Source organism: Syngnathoides biaculeatus, chromosome 2 (assembly GCF_019802595.1).
Source record: "Syngnathoides biaculeatus isolate LvHL_M chromosome 2, ASM1980259v1, whole genome shotgun sequence".
NCBI classification, from domain to species: domain Eukaryota; kingdom Metazoa; phylum Chordata; class Actinopteri; order Syngnathiformes; family Syngnathidae; genus Syngnathoides; species Syngnathoides biaculeatus.
The window spans coordinates 4,595,502-4,612,052 of record NC_084641.1 but is presented as its reverse complement, the minus strand read 5'-3'; the positions used below and the strand labels follow the sequence as shown (position 1 = coordinate 4,612,052).

General features: G+C 44.0%; 1 protein-coding gene across 10 annotated transcripts in view; it reads left to right on the top strand.

Annotated features, from left to right (window-relative positions):
- The first annotated feature begins 98 nt into the window (after positions 1 to 98).
- The window catches only part of LOC133505001 (protein FAM184A-like), a 49,605-nt gene continuing 33,152 nt past the window's right edge, over positions 99 to 16,551 (top strand). For 2 of the 10 annotated variants that reach the window (XM_061827799.1, XM_061827792.1), the window contains exons 1-13: positions 99 to 2,216; positions 4,953 to 5,030; positions 5,225 to 5,359; positions 6,174 to 6,272; positions 7,385 to 7,591; positions 7,927 to 8,100; positions 8,166 to 8,327; positions 8,704 to 8,839; positions 9,778 to 9,959; positions 10,033 to 10,218; positions 13,600 to 13,722; positions 15,308 to 15,469; positions 15,730 to 15,851. In XM_061827799.1, coding sequence (XP_061683783.1) covers positions 2,058 to 2,216; positions 4,953 to 5,030; positions 5,225 to 5,359; positions 6,174 to 6,272; positions 7,385 to 7,591; positions 7,927 to 8,100; positions 8,166 to 8,327; positions 8,704 to 8,839; positions 9,778 to 9,959; positions 10,033 to 10,218; positions 13,600 to 13,722; positions 15,308 to 15,469; positions 15,730 to 15,851 — 1,925 coding nt within the window. In that variant the 5' untranslated portion in view covers positions 99 to 2,057. The remainder of the gene's footprint in view (positions 2,217 to 4,952; positions 5,031 to 5,224; positions 5,360 to 6,173; positions 6,273 to 7,384; positions 7,592 to 7,926; positions 8,101 to 8,165; positions 8,328 to 8,703; positions 8,840 to 9,777; positions 9,960 to 10,032; positions 10,219 to 13,599; positions 13,723 to 15,307; positions 15,470 to 15,729; positions 15,852 to 16,551) is intronic. The other 8 variants (XM_061827825.1, XM_061827817.1, XM_061827835.1 and 5 more) reach the window with 5 other exon arrangements.

The window sequence follows — 16,551 nt, the reverse complement described above, 5'->3', positions numbered from 1 at the left end:
CAGTTCATTATTCTACATGACATAATAGGTCAATGGCATAGATAAAAGATACAAAGATACATTTGTAGTGAATTAATAATATTTTGAGACTAATAAAGGGAAATTGGACACCGGATGCTCTCTGACAGCAGAGCTGGACTTGATTTTAGAGTATTGGAAGAAATGTTCACTTTCTGTCAATGGCGAGGATGACCGTGATGGGCCAATGGCGCTATCTGGTGGTCAAATATCACTCAACGTCGAATGGGTAGTGCTGTACTAATATGACAAGCTGTGCAGCATCTATGTTGACATCTTATTTATTTTGGGGGTTGTGCGGTTGTCCCTCCCTGGCTTTCTAGTCAGCATTTTCCAAGTATTGGAAGGTGACTGTTGGTGAAAGTATAAAATGGCTGCTTTTGGAGCACCAGTGTTCTTGCCTTTCCTCTGGCCCCGCCCTCAACTGCAAGTATATTCTGTGTCCAACTAGTTGTTTTTCCCCCGCCCCTGCAGATTAGAACTGTGTTGACATCACGTGAATGTTTGTCGTTACAACGGAGTCCAGCATCGTTGTGATGGGAAGCCATTTTTGTTTGCATGGTGTCAGGTTAGAGGATGTGTTTGACTTTTATTTTGGTAGGGTTGTTAAGTTTAATGGAGAAGGTGGATTGTTTTGTTGTTTTGAGCCTATTGTTACCGACATTGATATGTCAAACACATTTAATTTTGTTAGGACCGTAACAGTTGTAGACTCAGTTGATTATTGTCGTAAATTTTACGTTACTCGTACACACGCTTTAGTCTCGCTGCTCTGCACTATTTACAGATGTTGTTGACCAATACCGGCCCCTCATGTGGTTGAGAAGTATCTGCACCATTTGCACAATCGACACAGTTCCACAGTTGATCAGACGACTAGTCACTATAAACTGCTTAAATGTCTTGAAGTTTCTGTGATCTTTGCACAATGGTCACTGTATTATGAAATGTACAAATATGTGCAGCTCGCTAGACAAAGTTGGCTGCAAGACGTAATGCTCTGACCAGCCTGTCAGAAGATTGAAAAATGCCATCATCGTCAGAGCAAGTCTGATTGGTTAACAAAATAGGTTACATTGGTCCAATAGGCAGATTAGGTTGACATTGCAGAAATGGGCCTTTTCTCCATTTCTTTTGTCACAGGAACAAGTTATGGTTTTCCTTGGGGGGCATTATTACTGTGAAGTAAAAAATGTATGATCTCTTCATTTTATTACATGCAAACTCAAATTGATAGACAATAACTACTTTTGAAATCAGAGGCCATTAAAAAGAAAAACTATTGCTCAATTCATTTTAAAAGGGGAATGAATAAAAATATGAAATCTCAACATTAATGACAAACAAAGTTTGCAGTTTTTGTATTGTGCACGATTTGCTTTCATGGGCCATATAAAAAAGATGTGGCGGGCCAGATCTGGCCCACAGGCCTTGAGTTTGACATGAGTAGGTAGAACGTTCTGTGGCTCGGTGGTTGAGCTCTGGACCGATTAGGACTTGCTGCATTACAGACTATTGACCACATGATGTCAGTGTGTGATAATTCTCCACGAAGATGAAACTGCTTCCTGTATATGACGTCGGTTAAAAAAAAAACGATAACCGTCGCAGGCATTTAAAAAAGTTTTCATTCTACGTATAAGAGGGAGGTGCACATGCATCTTTTGCATGTAGATTCTACATGAGTGCCGTGATGAGATTCGAAGTGATGTTTTGGAGTCCAAACTTTCCCACGGGTCTTGAAGGCATCACTGGAGATGGAGCTGAGTCTCCAGGCTGCACGCTCGGCGCCACCGGCCGGGCTGCGCTGCGTCAACATGTCGGCAGTCATTTCAGCACTTGGACGCGAGATCCGCATTAACTAAAAAAAAAAAAAAAGGGGGGGGGCGTGCATGCGCGCCATCGGATGAGCAACCTCGGGCGCGCGTGTGCGCTTCTTGCCGTTGAGCAGCTGGCGCGCGCGCTACACTGGGACGCCCCCCCCCCTGCTCGCGATGTTGCGCGTCTAGCCCCCGCCAGTCGTCTCAATTCCGGTGAAGATGGCGACGGGAGCAGGCTGCAGGCAGCCCGCGAGCGGCGGCGCATCTAAATACATCCCGTCGTCAACATCCGGCATGTTCTACGACGCCAGTTTAACGCTGGAATACACGCAAGACCTCCATTTGAAGATGAGCAAGAAGATTGCGCAGTTAACCAAGGTGAGAGATGACGCTCGTTGCTTGTAAACACGCTGGCAAGTCAAGTCGGGTCGGTCACGTGCGGCGAGAAGGAGTCTTCAGGAGAGGAGCTGCGCTGGCAAAGCAGCCATTGCAGCCAGAAAAGAGTTACGTCATCTTTTGTCAGTCTTTGCACCTGAGAAGCAGGACTGCGGCGCTGGCGGGTGCGGGGACTTGCTCGCCCTCCGTTTGCCGTTTCTTGGGTTTCCTTGCCACGACCATGTTTACCGCACAATGCGTCTGCTCCACGTTGGGCGCAAACAAATTCAGGTCACTGGCGAACGGCGGCGGTGGTTCACGTGACCAGGCGATCTTGCCAAGTGCGCCGCTGCGCTTAATTCTCCCCGCGCCCGGAGTTTGTTTTGTTTGGCTTCCGACCCAAATCCATTCGGGTTGCAAATAGGATGAGGTTCTCCCTGCAAGCGACAACGAGGATCAGGAGTGTGTGGCACAACCACATCAACAATGCAAATGGGAGGGATTTTGTTTGTTCTTATCTTTTACTTTTGCCCTTTGTCCTTGTATTGAGACTATAGACTAATCTGACATTTTGTTTTCAAATCTTTTCTACCCCGCCACAAATAGACGGCTGTCCATTTCTCTTTACAAAATGAAGTGTTTCTCCAATTTCATATCAACCGGATGGCACACCCCTCAACAAATACCACAAAATAATTTACATTTACTACTCAGAGGGAAATCTGGGCTCGTTTAGTTGACTCTAAAGCTGTTCCACTGAAAGGCCATCGGCAAATAAGTTCATTTAGCGGGAAAAAACACTGCGCTTTCGTCAATTAAAACCTTTGGACTACAAACCACTCGCAAAACAGGTTGTCAATTAATGTTGGAGTGCACGGCCACTTGGTGCGTGGGCCCACCCGTTCAACTCATTTCTGGGTTTTAAGCAAACCAGTCTCAGCCACACAAATGTCATCTATAAAGTAAACATTTCGTGTTCTGCAACAGTACTTATTTTCATAATTTATGACAGAACAGTGGAGGAAATATGGCTGACAAGCATGAAACTGCCAGTTTGCTCCCACTTTTTCTTTCTTTTTATCTTCACGCTCCGTGTTAGTGGACCTTGGTGAGTCACAGCTGAGCTGTTGTCCATTTTCAAAGAGGGAAGATGAGTGATCCAATCAGAGCGATGCTCATTTGCATGTTGCGTAATTGAAAGAAATCCAGGTGGAAAACACCAACTAGGATATCTTAAAAACAACATTTTGGGGGTTTTCTTCCGACATTATCTTACAACCCTGATGAAAGGAGAGTAAAAGGTTATAAGAAATAAATTCAACTGATGAAAAGGGACCATTAGATGGCAGAACTTCATCACGCAGGCCAACATTAAAAAAAAAAAAAAAAAAAAAAACTGTTCCCATCCAAAAAGTCATGAACAAAAAGTCTAATAAAAAGAGCAGTCTCACTTCCAAAAAGTCTCAATTGTCCAAATGATCTGCACGTGACGGAGGAATTGTTGGAGGACGCTTTTTTTCCTCCGCGTGTTCGTTTAATTTCGGGTATTGAGAATGTTGGTTATCCAAATAAAGGCTAGAGATGATGAACAGTTTCTTTGAAGAATTTACTTACAGAATATTCCGGGCATTTATGAGTTACAGACAATGGCTGCAGAGAGCAAATCACAAGTGCGAAGGTACAGAGAAAGCACACATCCTTTATCTTGTCAGAAGGGCGGACCATGAGCGGTATCAAACCTGTGGCGTGAGATTGGGGCTTTCCACTTAGACAAACGGTTTATGTCTCAAGCGGTTCTAGCTGGCAATGGATTATTACAAAGTGTCCAGTATGCAGTTCATCAAGGTTAGCCTACGTGCAGAGATGTGCTCAACGACACATCTGACTACGAAACAAAGCCCCACTGAGGACATGAGGAAATTATGGAGTCATGACTAAATATGGGCATAAGACATACTTCAGAATGTAGACTCCTGGTCTGAATGAAGAATGGCAGCCGTTTCTAAAATTTGCAAACTTACTTGGATCCCAAGTCTGCATGGCGGCAAGTGGTGTCCGACAAAATCTATTCATCCATTTTCTTCCACTTATCTGATCATGGGGGGGCAGCAGCTTTAGCAGGGACACCCAGACTTTCCCTCTCCTTAGCTCTTCCGGGGGGGATCCCGAGGCATTCCCAGACCAGCCGGTAAATGTGGTTTCTCCAGTGTGTCCTGAGACGTCCCATGGCTCTCCTCCCGTTGGAGCGTGCCCAGAAATGCCCTACACGGGAAGTGATGTCATAGAAGGAGACAACAGATATCCATCCATCCATTTTCTTTGCCGCTTATCCTCACGAGGGTCGCGGGGAGTGCTGGAGCCTATCCCAGCTGTCAACGAGCAGGAGGGAGGGTACACCCTGAACTGGTTACCAGCCAATCGCAGGGCACATCGAGACAAACGGTCACACTCACAATCACACCCCGATGCAATTTAGAGTGTCCAATTAATGTTGCATGTTTTTGGGATGTGGGAGGAAACCGGAGTGCACGGAGAAAACCCAACTCCAAAACTCCACACAGGTGGGCCGGGATCGAACCCGGGTCTTCAGAACTGTGAGGCCAACGCTTTACCAGATAATCCATCGTGCCGCGAAATCAATTCTACTTACCGTTAAGCATATTCTAGTTTATGTAAAAATAGTTAGACATATAATTTGTAGCATTTATATGATTTTCTTTTTCATTAAACTTTTCCCAGGTAATTTATGCGCTTAACACCAAGAATGATGAGCACGAAGAGGAGATCGATTCACTGAAGGAAGCCCATGAGGATGAGGTACTGATTATTTCAGCAAGAAGTTTGAATAATACCAGACTCGAGATGTCAAATCTGTTGCTGTGAAAAATGTAATTCAGACAATAAAGCTAGTAGGGCATAAATCAAAAGCTCATTTGAAGTTATTCTTCAACCATTGAGGCTTTATTGTTGAGCGTCAGAAGAAGAGCTGAATTTTTCTCGTGCATCCTCAGGTGCAACACATCGTGACAGAAACCCGGGACAAGATTTTGCAATACAAGAGCAAGATGGTGGACGAGGCCGACCTGCGGCGAAGGCTGGCCAGTCTGGAGGAATCTGTTGAACTCCATGAACACATGAAGAGACAGGTCACCAGATTTCATTCAACTGGGTCCAATGATGCTCGTAAATTTTCTTCAGGTGTAAATGTTTGCCACACTGTTGCTTTGAATCTCGGCTCATTCTTAAATTTGCAGGTTCTTTTCCATGCTTGAGCGGGTCTTGCGGGTACCACCAGCACACACATTCCCAAAAAACATGCTTGCTAGTCAACGCTAATGCAGAAGTGTCAACTTCTTCTGTCTTTTCCCTTGTGGAAGATTTCAGCTTCTCCAGAAGCTTTACAATTAAGATGACGACTGTGCTGACCATTTGAAACCCGTCCTTTTTTCCTTTTCAACATTTCCTGTGTGCTTTGGGACTTTGTCTCGGTGTAAGATTCAAGCTATTTCCACAAAATAAGTTTTCTTAAACACGTCAAGAAACTTTGATCTTAAATCTCTTGATAATTTTCTGTGATCCTATCAAGGTTCCCAGTAGCAGATGTGGCAAAGCAGCCCCGCAGGATTATACCTCCTTCACCACGCTCGACTGTTGGCTCAGTGGTTTCTTTTTCCCCCTTAAAGCCTTCATTGCGCTGTCTGTGAACGAATTGTTATTGGCCATCTCCAAAAAGATCAATGTTGGTTTCGTCTCACCATTAAATGTTGTTATTTACGCTTTTGTATCAAACATACAGTCCTACCTAAAAAACTGTTGTATCCCTTGATTTCTTTAGGAGGTATTTCACATTTGGTCTTGAAACTCAATTTTTTTAATGTACGCGCTCTGCTATTGACAGTTGTCACGCTGAAGTTCAGTGACAAAAGTTTCACGCAACCCGTACTGGTTCTCGTCTTGCAGGCTCTCGCTGAGTTTGAGATGTACAGACAAAGAATGGAGGATTCACAGCTCTGCACTGAAGCTCAACACACACAGCGTGTGGTTTCCATGAGCAGAGAGGTATACACGCACACACAAAGTAGGGCTGAATAAACGGTACTAAAATATAATAAATATAATTAGCTTTTAGAAAACTGTATTTGGTAATCAATATCCGATAGACAGGCCTACTCTGTGACTTGCTTACATAGCATTACAAACTCTACAAGTTAATAATCGATTCTGCATTATTTACCAATTCTGTAATGACTATGATATAACAATACAATATTCAGTAATGCCTAGAGATAAAAGATAATTAGTTCTGTGACCACATCTCAAATCTCTCGTCTTTTTGCATTAAAATTGTCAAATATTCAATTAATGTAGTCCAGCTTCCCCAAACACCCACATTAAATGTTTAGCGCTTTAATATATTATGAAACACTCAACAGTATTCCACAATGTAAAAACGCACACTGATAATGTTTGCTCTCCAGATAATATAACTGACTGGTGACCAGTTCAGGGTGTAGTCCACCTTTCACCCAAAGTTAGTGAGGATAGGTTCCAGCAATCCCTCAACACTCATGAGGATCAGCTGCATGGAAAATGGATGCATGGATAATGTGAGCACAAAACACAAGTGTACCAAATGTATTGTCCTTCTTTGTTCCTTAATTGGTGGTTGGCAAAGGATCTTTATGGCTCATTAGTGCCACCGCCTGACATTGTCCTTCCACTGCAAAGACACCAATTGGAACTGATGGTGGACAAAAGTTCTGAAGGTTGATGGCGCCATCTCGGCGTGGGGGTCTGAAGCACCCAAAATGTGTTTTAAGAAACAAAAAGTTGGACCAGTAAATACAGTTTTCACACTGTACATCAACACATCATGCATGTCATCTGGTTGCTCCCCTCTCTGGACCGAGGGGCGGACTTTCTTCCCATGGCATGATGTCTCACATTGCATTTTCGATCTATTTTTCCAAACTCATGTCTGCGTGATTTGTCCGGTTTATTGTGTCAGGAGGAGCAGATAAAGCTGAAAGTTTTCGCTTAAGTGAGCTTTGTTTTTTTTTGTTTTTTTATTTTGTTTTTGTTTTTTTATTTTGCAACTTTGGACTCGGGCTCAGCCCAGCCGGCACGCCAGCGCTCCGAACAGAATAGAATATTTCCCGTGATCTCACTAGGTGGAGGAGATGCGTCGGGATTTTGAGGAGAAGCTGCGGGCATTCAGCCAGGCTCAGGCCCAGTTTGAGGCGGATAAGCGGCGAGCGCTGGAGGAGATGAGGTCCAGCCACCGGCAGGAGGTGGAGGAACTCCTAAGCAGCCAGCACAGCCAGAGCGCCACCTCCACCGAAGACCAGGAGAAATTGGCTGAGCTCCATAGACAAGAGGTGGGACAGAAAAGAAGACAGAAGAGGTTGACGCTCACTAACTTTGGCTTTTGGAGAGACTTTAGACAGCGAGTTACTTAACTGGGTGATTGCTGGTTTGGTGGCTTAATTTATGCATGAAACAAACCACGACTTTTGTTGTTGTGCGGATGTGACTTGTTGCATGTCATCCCGCTCTTTTACTCATATTTTTCCTTTCCTATCAACTAATGTCGCAGATATTCAAAATAATGATATGTATGAGGTGAGACCCTAAAAATTACATGACAAAAGTCATCTTTTGTGTGTGTGTGTGTGTGTGTGTGTGTGTGTGTGTGTGTGTGTTTGCATGAAAGGTGGAGTCTTTGATGGAGAGGGTGGAAGAGCTGACCAAAGATAAGGTCCGGGTGGTAGAGGAGTATGAGGCCAAGCTGGCCAAGGCTCAGGAGTACTACGAGCGGGAGCTGGAGGCCATGACGAGGACGCACCAACTCACCACCGAAAACCTGCTGGCTTGGAAACGGACCGAGGTATGGTAGAACCCTACGAAGGCACGCGACGCGTTTTCTCGTCCTGATCCAGACCGCGTCTTCAGGTTGAGCTCCGAAAGGAGTTCCAGGCGCAGGAGGCAGCGCTGCAGCGATCTCTGTCAAAGCTGAGGAGCGAGCTCCAGAGAGCTCAGGAGGAAGCACGCGAGAACCGGGACAAGACCAACAGACTGCAGACATCTTTGGTTAACGCTGAGGGAACCATCAAGGTAAAGAAGGCCCGAATTTTGGAAGGAGAATGTTGAACTGAAGCTGGTCAAAAGGATACAATTCAAATACTTATTCATTTAAAGACTCACCTCTATGTTTTGACAGAAGGGATTTCTTTTATTTTAATTACCTTTACTTTTAATGTTTTTAAGGGGAGGTTTAAAACGTACCTCTTTAGTTTGTCTTGGAACTGATTGCTTTTATTCTTTTGTATCACCGTTTGTTTTTAGTGTCAGGGATTTCCTCTAGGGGGCCTCCACACCAGGAGATGATTATGGTCCACCTGCACAGACCACCTTTTGTGGATCTGTGAGACTTTCAGACTAGGAGGAGATTTCTACCTTTTTCAGTTTTTAGTGTTTGTGTGTGCTTTAGAACCTGCACAAGCAGCTGGAAGAAGCCATCCAGGACGGTGAGATCTGGGTGATGCAGCTGAAGGACACAGAATATGAACTGGAAGCCTGCAGGGACCGAGTACAGCAGCAGGCGACTGAGATCCTCCACAAAGCAGGTGAGCCAAAAGCCTGAACCGTGCCATACGTTAAGGCTGCAAACCAAAATAACTGCAACACTTCCAACAGCCTTAATGATTGTCATGATTTTTTTTTACAACCTGTCCGCGACCCACCTGTATAGAATCAGTGCTCCAAATTGTCCATGGTTGTGAACATGAGTTTGAATCCTTATTCACGCCCTGTCCCAAGACTTCCATGCTGCCTTTTGACCAAAGTCCTCTGGGACCTGCCCACCCGCCGCGAATTGCGATGTAAGGAGCTTCCTTCCCTTCTATTTCCTCTCTATTGATGCCAGGCAGAGCTGAGCATAAGTGTCAAGTGCTCGGACGGCGTTCCCTTGTTGTCTTGGCAGCGCGGTGGGATTGTTATCTTGCATGATCTTACATCATCAGTGAAGATTCTTGCTAGCCCCTCCCAGAAGACGTTTCGCAAGCCAGCCTTCACAGGACTTCAGATTTTCATAGATGAGCTTGTATAGTTGGACCCCCAAGCAAACCTCTGAAGCTCACTTGCTTCACTGATCCAAAGCTCCGAGGTTTGAATCTCGACTCTGCTCGATGTGTCATTGGGGAAGATGCCGAAGCCTAAATTGCCTCCACGTTGGTATTGTAAATGAGAAACCAATCTCGTTTGCCCGACCTTGTTCAACAAAGGAAATTATTATTCTTTCTCTAACGAGAGCTTTTCCATCACTTGGGTAAAAGTTCACATTGTCTCATCAATCCATAAGATTCTCTCTTCGAATTGGTGCAGCTCGTCTCTTTTGGGCAAATTCCATCCAGACCAAAATGGCGCATTTGGTTTGTGTGATGTCGCATCTGGGGTTTTTGTTCAAGCTCATGACCTGTTGCGTCCTTTTCACAAACATGCATATTCTGAACTGTCATGAGCATCGTGTAGCAGTTCTAGATTTGCTTGATTTGATGCTTCCCAGGTCAGATCGGATCCCTGCAGGCCACCCAGATGGCCCATGAGGCATCCATCCGCAACCTGGATCAAGAACAGAGTCGGCTGAAGGAGAAGATTGGTCGGCTGGACCAGGAGAGGGAGGCCCTGCTGAACCAGAACCAGGTGGCCAGCGAGCAGCACAAACAGCAAGTGCTGAAACTAGAGCAGGTGCATTTTCACGTCTGAGGAAATAGGAAAGGGGGGGTGCGAGCGGATGTGAGTGGCTTCCTCTTCTCCTCAGTCCCTCCGTGAAGAGCACCAAGGCTACGAGAAGGAGCTCTCCAGACTCAGAGCTCACTACGAGGAGGAAACACGTCGCTACAAGGAGGCGCAGGGCAGGGCTTTGGAGGAGATGGAGGAGAAACACCGAGCGGTCAGGGAGGAGGCGCAACAGGAGAAAGAGGAGGAGAAGAAGCTTCTGATTAAGGTAAGTGCAAATTGCACCTTGGTCGGCGAGAGTCACCGTTTTCATGACTTCACTTGACAAAAACAAAAAGACTTACGATGTTGTTGAACTTTGGCAGGTATCAACTTTCATAGCAGTAATCAAGATATGCCGCCTTGGGCTTTTCTATCTCTTTCAGCTTTGCCGGAGCATCAACAATTATTTTTTGCCCTCCAGCCAAAAGTTGTTGTGAAATGTGAGGCTAAGAAATCCCCCCCCACCCCCCACCCCCCACACACACACACACTGTTGACTGCATATCTTAATGAGTTCAAACAATGTCTCTCGTTCAGTTTTTCTTCTGTGCTTATCTTTGCTTTTGGAAAGACCAGCACGCATGTCGCGGTACTTTTGTGGCACGGCCGTCCACGAGTTTGTTCTGCTGGCGCTGTGGTCGTACCCGCAGCAAATTCCATCAACTTCACCGCACTCTCTCTACTTTTCTGCTTCAAAGTCTAATTGGAGCTGACTGCTAATTGGTGGATTTTCACCGAGTTTAAATCCTGCCTCCGAGCATTGCGCAAGCATGTGGGCGTCAGATGACAGATTACCAGAAAGAGGGAGAGAAAGAAGATGAATTGATACAATACAAATAATTCATATAGGCTGTGCCTTGTGCCCCCTGTTTTTTATAGACATTAATTGACCCCTCCATACAGGGCACTTAACCACGCCTAAAGTGATGTCACGCCACGTGCGCTGACGTCAGACAAACAATTATCAAAAATATCGGCGCAGCATGAAAAGAATAGCGCCAAACTGTCCGATTTACCGACTGATTTCTCCCTCGCATTCTTAGCTAATAGTGAGATATCATTGAAAAGCAGACAGCAGGGCTTCAAGTATTTCAGCGAGGGGTATTTCAATGGTATTTACATGCATATCGACGGAGAAACCATTGATATTAGTGCGAGATCTTCCCAGAGTCAGAGGAAGACCGAGAAGCCACATAATATAATATATTGTAACCCAAAGACGAATTCGTCATTGACAGTTTCCTATTTTCGTGTTACATATCACACTTGTGTGCAGAATCTGTATATGTATCTGTATAGCCGTTTGTGAACCACCGTATGAAGGAAAAAAAGGCGAGGCTTGATTTACGACTCGTTTCTGTCGTTTTCTTTGTGTAACGTCACGCGCTCCCCTCAATAATAATTATTCTTGAATTAGTGCCGAACCTACGTAAGTCCCGACCGAGTACGACAATCACTACTTTAGTGTCCTCAAACATCCTTCCTTCAGTCTTGGTGTCTCGGTGCACGTCGAAGGCTTTTAGGACTGCTAGTCCGGTTTAGCTTAGCTCATTAGTCGCGAACAAAGGGACACGTTTGTGCAGTCAGATCATCGCAAAATATCGCTCAACACAGATCAAGTGTGACAATCATTCACACGTAGCTATATTATGCAAGCAAAGAACCGCTAATTCATTTATATGAGACATGTATTGAAAATCAAATATCGGACTTACCTTCGTGCAAACATATCTGTTCCGGTTGATGGATTCAGTTGATCATGCAGTCTTCCACAAAGTTTGATCCATCAAAGACATTTTTCGTACTGGGTCTTTGGTTTTGGAAAGGGTAAGAATTGAACTCCACCAACTAGCCTTTCAGGATACCTGTCGTCACTATTATAAAGTCCGTGACTACACCTCTTAACCATATCTATTGTTAAAGAACCCAAATACGCGATAAAACGCCAACATAAGCTATACTGGACCATCCAGCGTTGTCTGAGATTTGAGTCTGAGACAATGCAGATCTCTGGCCTCTGATTGGTCAGTGACGCGGATTGCACAATTTCTACAGAGGGGTCAATTAAACGGCAAATGGGCGTGTAGAGGTGATGGAAGCGATGAAGAAGTGGACACTTTCAAAGAGCGGATTTAATCTCTTGTAAATTTTTAATCCCTGCAAGACAAATATTCAAAAGATTCCAAAGTGATCCCACTAATTTCTCATGCTCCATTAATTCCAAATCCAGTGAAGTCCTAATGAGACTGCAGTAGGATTTCTTCCGTCGTCGTCGAGGTGGCAACTTTAGTCACAAGGTCGACTCATTCAAGGGTCACCGAGTACAAGCGTGTGCCGTCGATCTTGATAAGCGCTCTCGGTCGATTACGCGAGCGCCAGCATGCGGTCTGAGTAATGTTTCATCCTCCAAAAGGAGACGGTCGTGGTCACATACAAGAAGCTAGTGCATGTGTATTTCACTAGAAAAAGAGCTGGTATCCTTGGACATCTTGAAGGAGGCCAGTGGAAGCTGAACTGGGGATGGCAAAATTGTGGCACACCCACACAACAATGAAATGAACATGTCACTGAATTCAAGCAATATTGTATACCAGTAGTACCAGCGCCCCCTCAAAATTTGTAATTGTCGCTAAAAATCTTCTCAAAACACTATTAAACGATAGAGGATTTAACATCACATTGTCAACATAGAGTACATATTGCATGACCTATAGGATACGCTATTAATGCAAACGACTGGAATTCCACTTTAAGTCCTTGACACAGTGCACTTGCAAAAGGTCCGTGCGGCCAGTTGAAGCTGTCCCATATTTGGAAGTGCTGACATCACCAACAAGGGAATTGGGAGGCTTTCCCTGCTAGTACATGAGTAGAGCGCAGTTCAGAAAAATGGATTTGACATTGTGGCAAAAGATAGCTCCAGCTTTGCTTATTTTTAGGAGTATGAGAACCCCCTTGCCATTTACAATAGAAGTCAGGAAAAATAGCACTTAGAAATCACTAAGCCAGCCCCTCCCCTATTGGAGGATGTCACAGCAAAGCTGCTCCCAAATTGGAAATTTTCTTTTCGAGGGGACGTTGCATGCTCACCGAGGCATGACATGGAGTCACGTGATCTCCTCCCATCAGCGCATACACAGTGAATGAGTTCGTAGATGTCAATTTGCTGGTCCGTTGCCAAAATCCCCATTGGCATGCCACACATTTCATATGGCAGAAATTGCCACTGAGGCTACCTCCCCACAGCACTCTCCATGACAACTTACTGAAAGCCATGGTTCACCAACTTAAACTACCCGCCCACCCGCTTTGAAGATATTCATATTTTTGAGCCCTGCCAACCTTACAAATCCACATATATTTTGATTTACGACTCCACTAGTATTTATTACACTTTTTAATTACTACAAAGCACTTCAGAGTAAAACACAAATACTGCAAGTTGACACTAGTCGCATCAACAATGTCCAAATAACGATCAAACTTGCAGTCCTCTTTTTCAGTTCTTTCCCTCCCGCACAGGCCTCCCATTTTAAATCATTTAGGATCATTTGAGCGTAAACACTTGGTCTGTGACGCATCTTCCAGTTCTGAATGTCCTCCTCAGAAAATGAGCCAAGAGTTTGAAATCAAGCGTCTGTCGCTGGAGGAGCAGCGAGATCGAGTGCAGCAGCAGCTGGACAACTTGAAAGAGGAGCTCTCTGCCAAGCTCAACATTGCCAATCAGGAGGTAAGAATGGCAACAGGTGTTGACCTGTCGCTTGCTTGCCGCTCTCAAACATGGCCACGCAGACCAGCGATCCATCCTGGCGGTGTGCGGTTGTGACAAATCGTCGTCCAAAACGCTGTCTCCGCACAGTAGCAACTAGATAGCTATGTTAGGATTTGCACTGGAATCCAGCACAGCCAAATTTGACTCTATCGCGACGTGGATAGCAGAACCAATTTCCAATGTACTCCTGTCTTGAGATACAAGTGTCCCATACATCAACTGTTTTGACACACGAGACGTTGTTCGTCTGATGTATTTAGTATTTATTTTGATGCTTTGACCGGCAAGTTGAAACTTGAGATACGAGCGCCGTGCGGTGGCACCGAACTCAACTGGCTTCACAGTAAGAAGCAGTACGCAGGAAGCTATAAGTATAAAATAAGAGTACAAATATGAAGAAAATTCTAGTCTTTGAAATAGTTGAAAATGCTTCAATTTTGCCAACATCTAAGTCAGAGGGGTAGACTTTTTTTTTTTAATCCGACTTTCCAAAAAAGTATGGTGTCATTCACAGGCAATTTATAACAACAACGTGAATTATTTCCAATGAATTAGTTAATAATTACTTTGAATCACCGTGTTATACAGTATGTAAATCTGGAGATGGCAAAAAACATGATTTAAAAAGTGTAAAGCATAAAAAAATCTGAAGGAACAGGATATCATGGCAGTTATTGCTGTGCGCAATTTTTATATTTAGAAAAACACCTGTGAGTCGAAAATGAACAAACACTCCATAAGTTGTTAAAATACATACAGAATCAATATATCTCAATTAGGAGGCACTTATAGTGGATAACATTCAGAGAAAATACAAGACATTGTGGCAGGTCAGAGGAGCACCACTAAAAAAAAGTCTGCATCAAGCACTCTACATCAGTTTGGTCAGAAACAGAAAATATTAATACTGGTAAAGTGATTCGAAAAACCTGCCTTAGAGGAAGGTTTGTCGACACTAAATTTGGGAAATTTGATTAAGCTTTTGTGTACTTGCTCTTTCAAGAATTTTCCAAGCTTAAAATTAGGGTTCCTTACAAATAATTCATTCAGTATTTTGATTTTTTCCGTTTATTTTTTCATCCACCCATTCATCCATTTTCTCAGGCACTTATCCTCGCAAGGGTCGCAGGAACCTTTAATAGTTGAATGTAATAATCAAAACAAAATACAGAAATATTTTTTACAGTCAATTATATGCAGTAGTCTTTTTGATAACAGCACAACATTTCTGTGCTCTTGTGTCCTGACGTGGAATAAAAACACTGAGTTTGTTAATCTTAAAAAAAAAAAAACTGATTAAATTTGCATTTTTAACACTGGACTGGCAAGTCCTCAAAATCTCAACTGCACTTGACTGACACCTTTTCTATTTCCATCTTTTTTTACATTGTGTTATCACCCACATAGGCTGTAAAATGTAAAAAGCCATTTTTTTTTACAAAGTAAGGAGAGATATTTATTTTTACCTTTGAAGTAAATACTCAAGTTAAGTACAGATGCCAGAAAAAAAGTATTTGTACTTGGTTACTTGCCGGCACTGCAGGTGTCCCACCTCCAGGAGTTGGTGAGGGAGAGGGACCAGAACGTGAGCTCAGCACAGAACCAGATCACCTGCCTGAAGGATACCCAGGAGAAGCTGAAGATAGAACTGGACGCCACCAGGGCCCGCGTTCGAGAAACCAGCAACCTGCTGACAGACCTGCAGGTGAGCAAGACGTCATCAGCTCGAAGGCCACATTGTAAGATGTGGGGGATAGTAAAGATGGATGAGCGGAAGATTTTAGAAAGCAGGAAATGAGAATTCCCAAATAACTGAGTGCTGGACCATTTCTGAGAAAACCCAGATGGAACCATCGTGCGCCGAGATGCCGCTAATACGAGGAGGCGGACACGAATGCTGCCTGCACTGCAGTACGTGAACATTACACGATGTATGTGCGCAAACACTCATTTTTATGCTTTTAGGAGGAGATTGAGACCCAGAAACAGCAACACGAGGCCCGTGTGATGTCCATCCGAACCGAGGAGAAGCAGAAGACAGACAAGATGGCTGACAACTTGGAGCAAAAATGGAGAGAAGCACTTCGGTAAAAAGCCTCTTTATGGTCATAGATGTCAAAGGTAGAAGTTCAAAAATCGGTCTGGATTTTATCTGTACACAGTTGTAGTTTTCATGCATAAAATGCAACCTTAAGTGTTGAGCAGAGCTAAAAAGACAATTAAAATAGCAAGCATAATGAGCGGTAAAAAGGAAGCAATCTTGCAAGAACCCACCTTTATGTGCACATGTGCAGTGATATGTCAGAAGAGGCCAGGATTGGTCAAACTGAGTGTCAATCAAACTACCCGTGCATTGGCCACACCTCAATCAAGCACGAGATGGATGCCATGCTTTTGCGACCGACCATAACTGCCTCGAAGATCGACTGGTAGATCGCGATTGACCCATTTGGGTATCCCTGGCATAGATAGCTGGCACCATAACGTTATCAAAATTAAGTGTGTAGAATCAAATCATTTCATCTCCAAAGGGGGAGGGGGTGGCTGCAACAAAAGTTTGGGAACGACTGAGTTGAGTTTTTCTTAAAGGGCTACAATGCCTGTGAACACCTCATATTCCATATACATAAAGTGATGGATAATTAGTTTTCAAATCAGACGCCGATGCAGAATTGTTTCTTCAGCTATTATTCCATTTATTTTAAAACAGGGATTGATGACAACAATTGCTAGCAACTTCACAATGTTGTTAAAATTATTTATGTTGGGATTTTCTCTGTTTGCAAG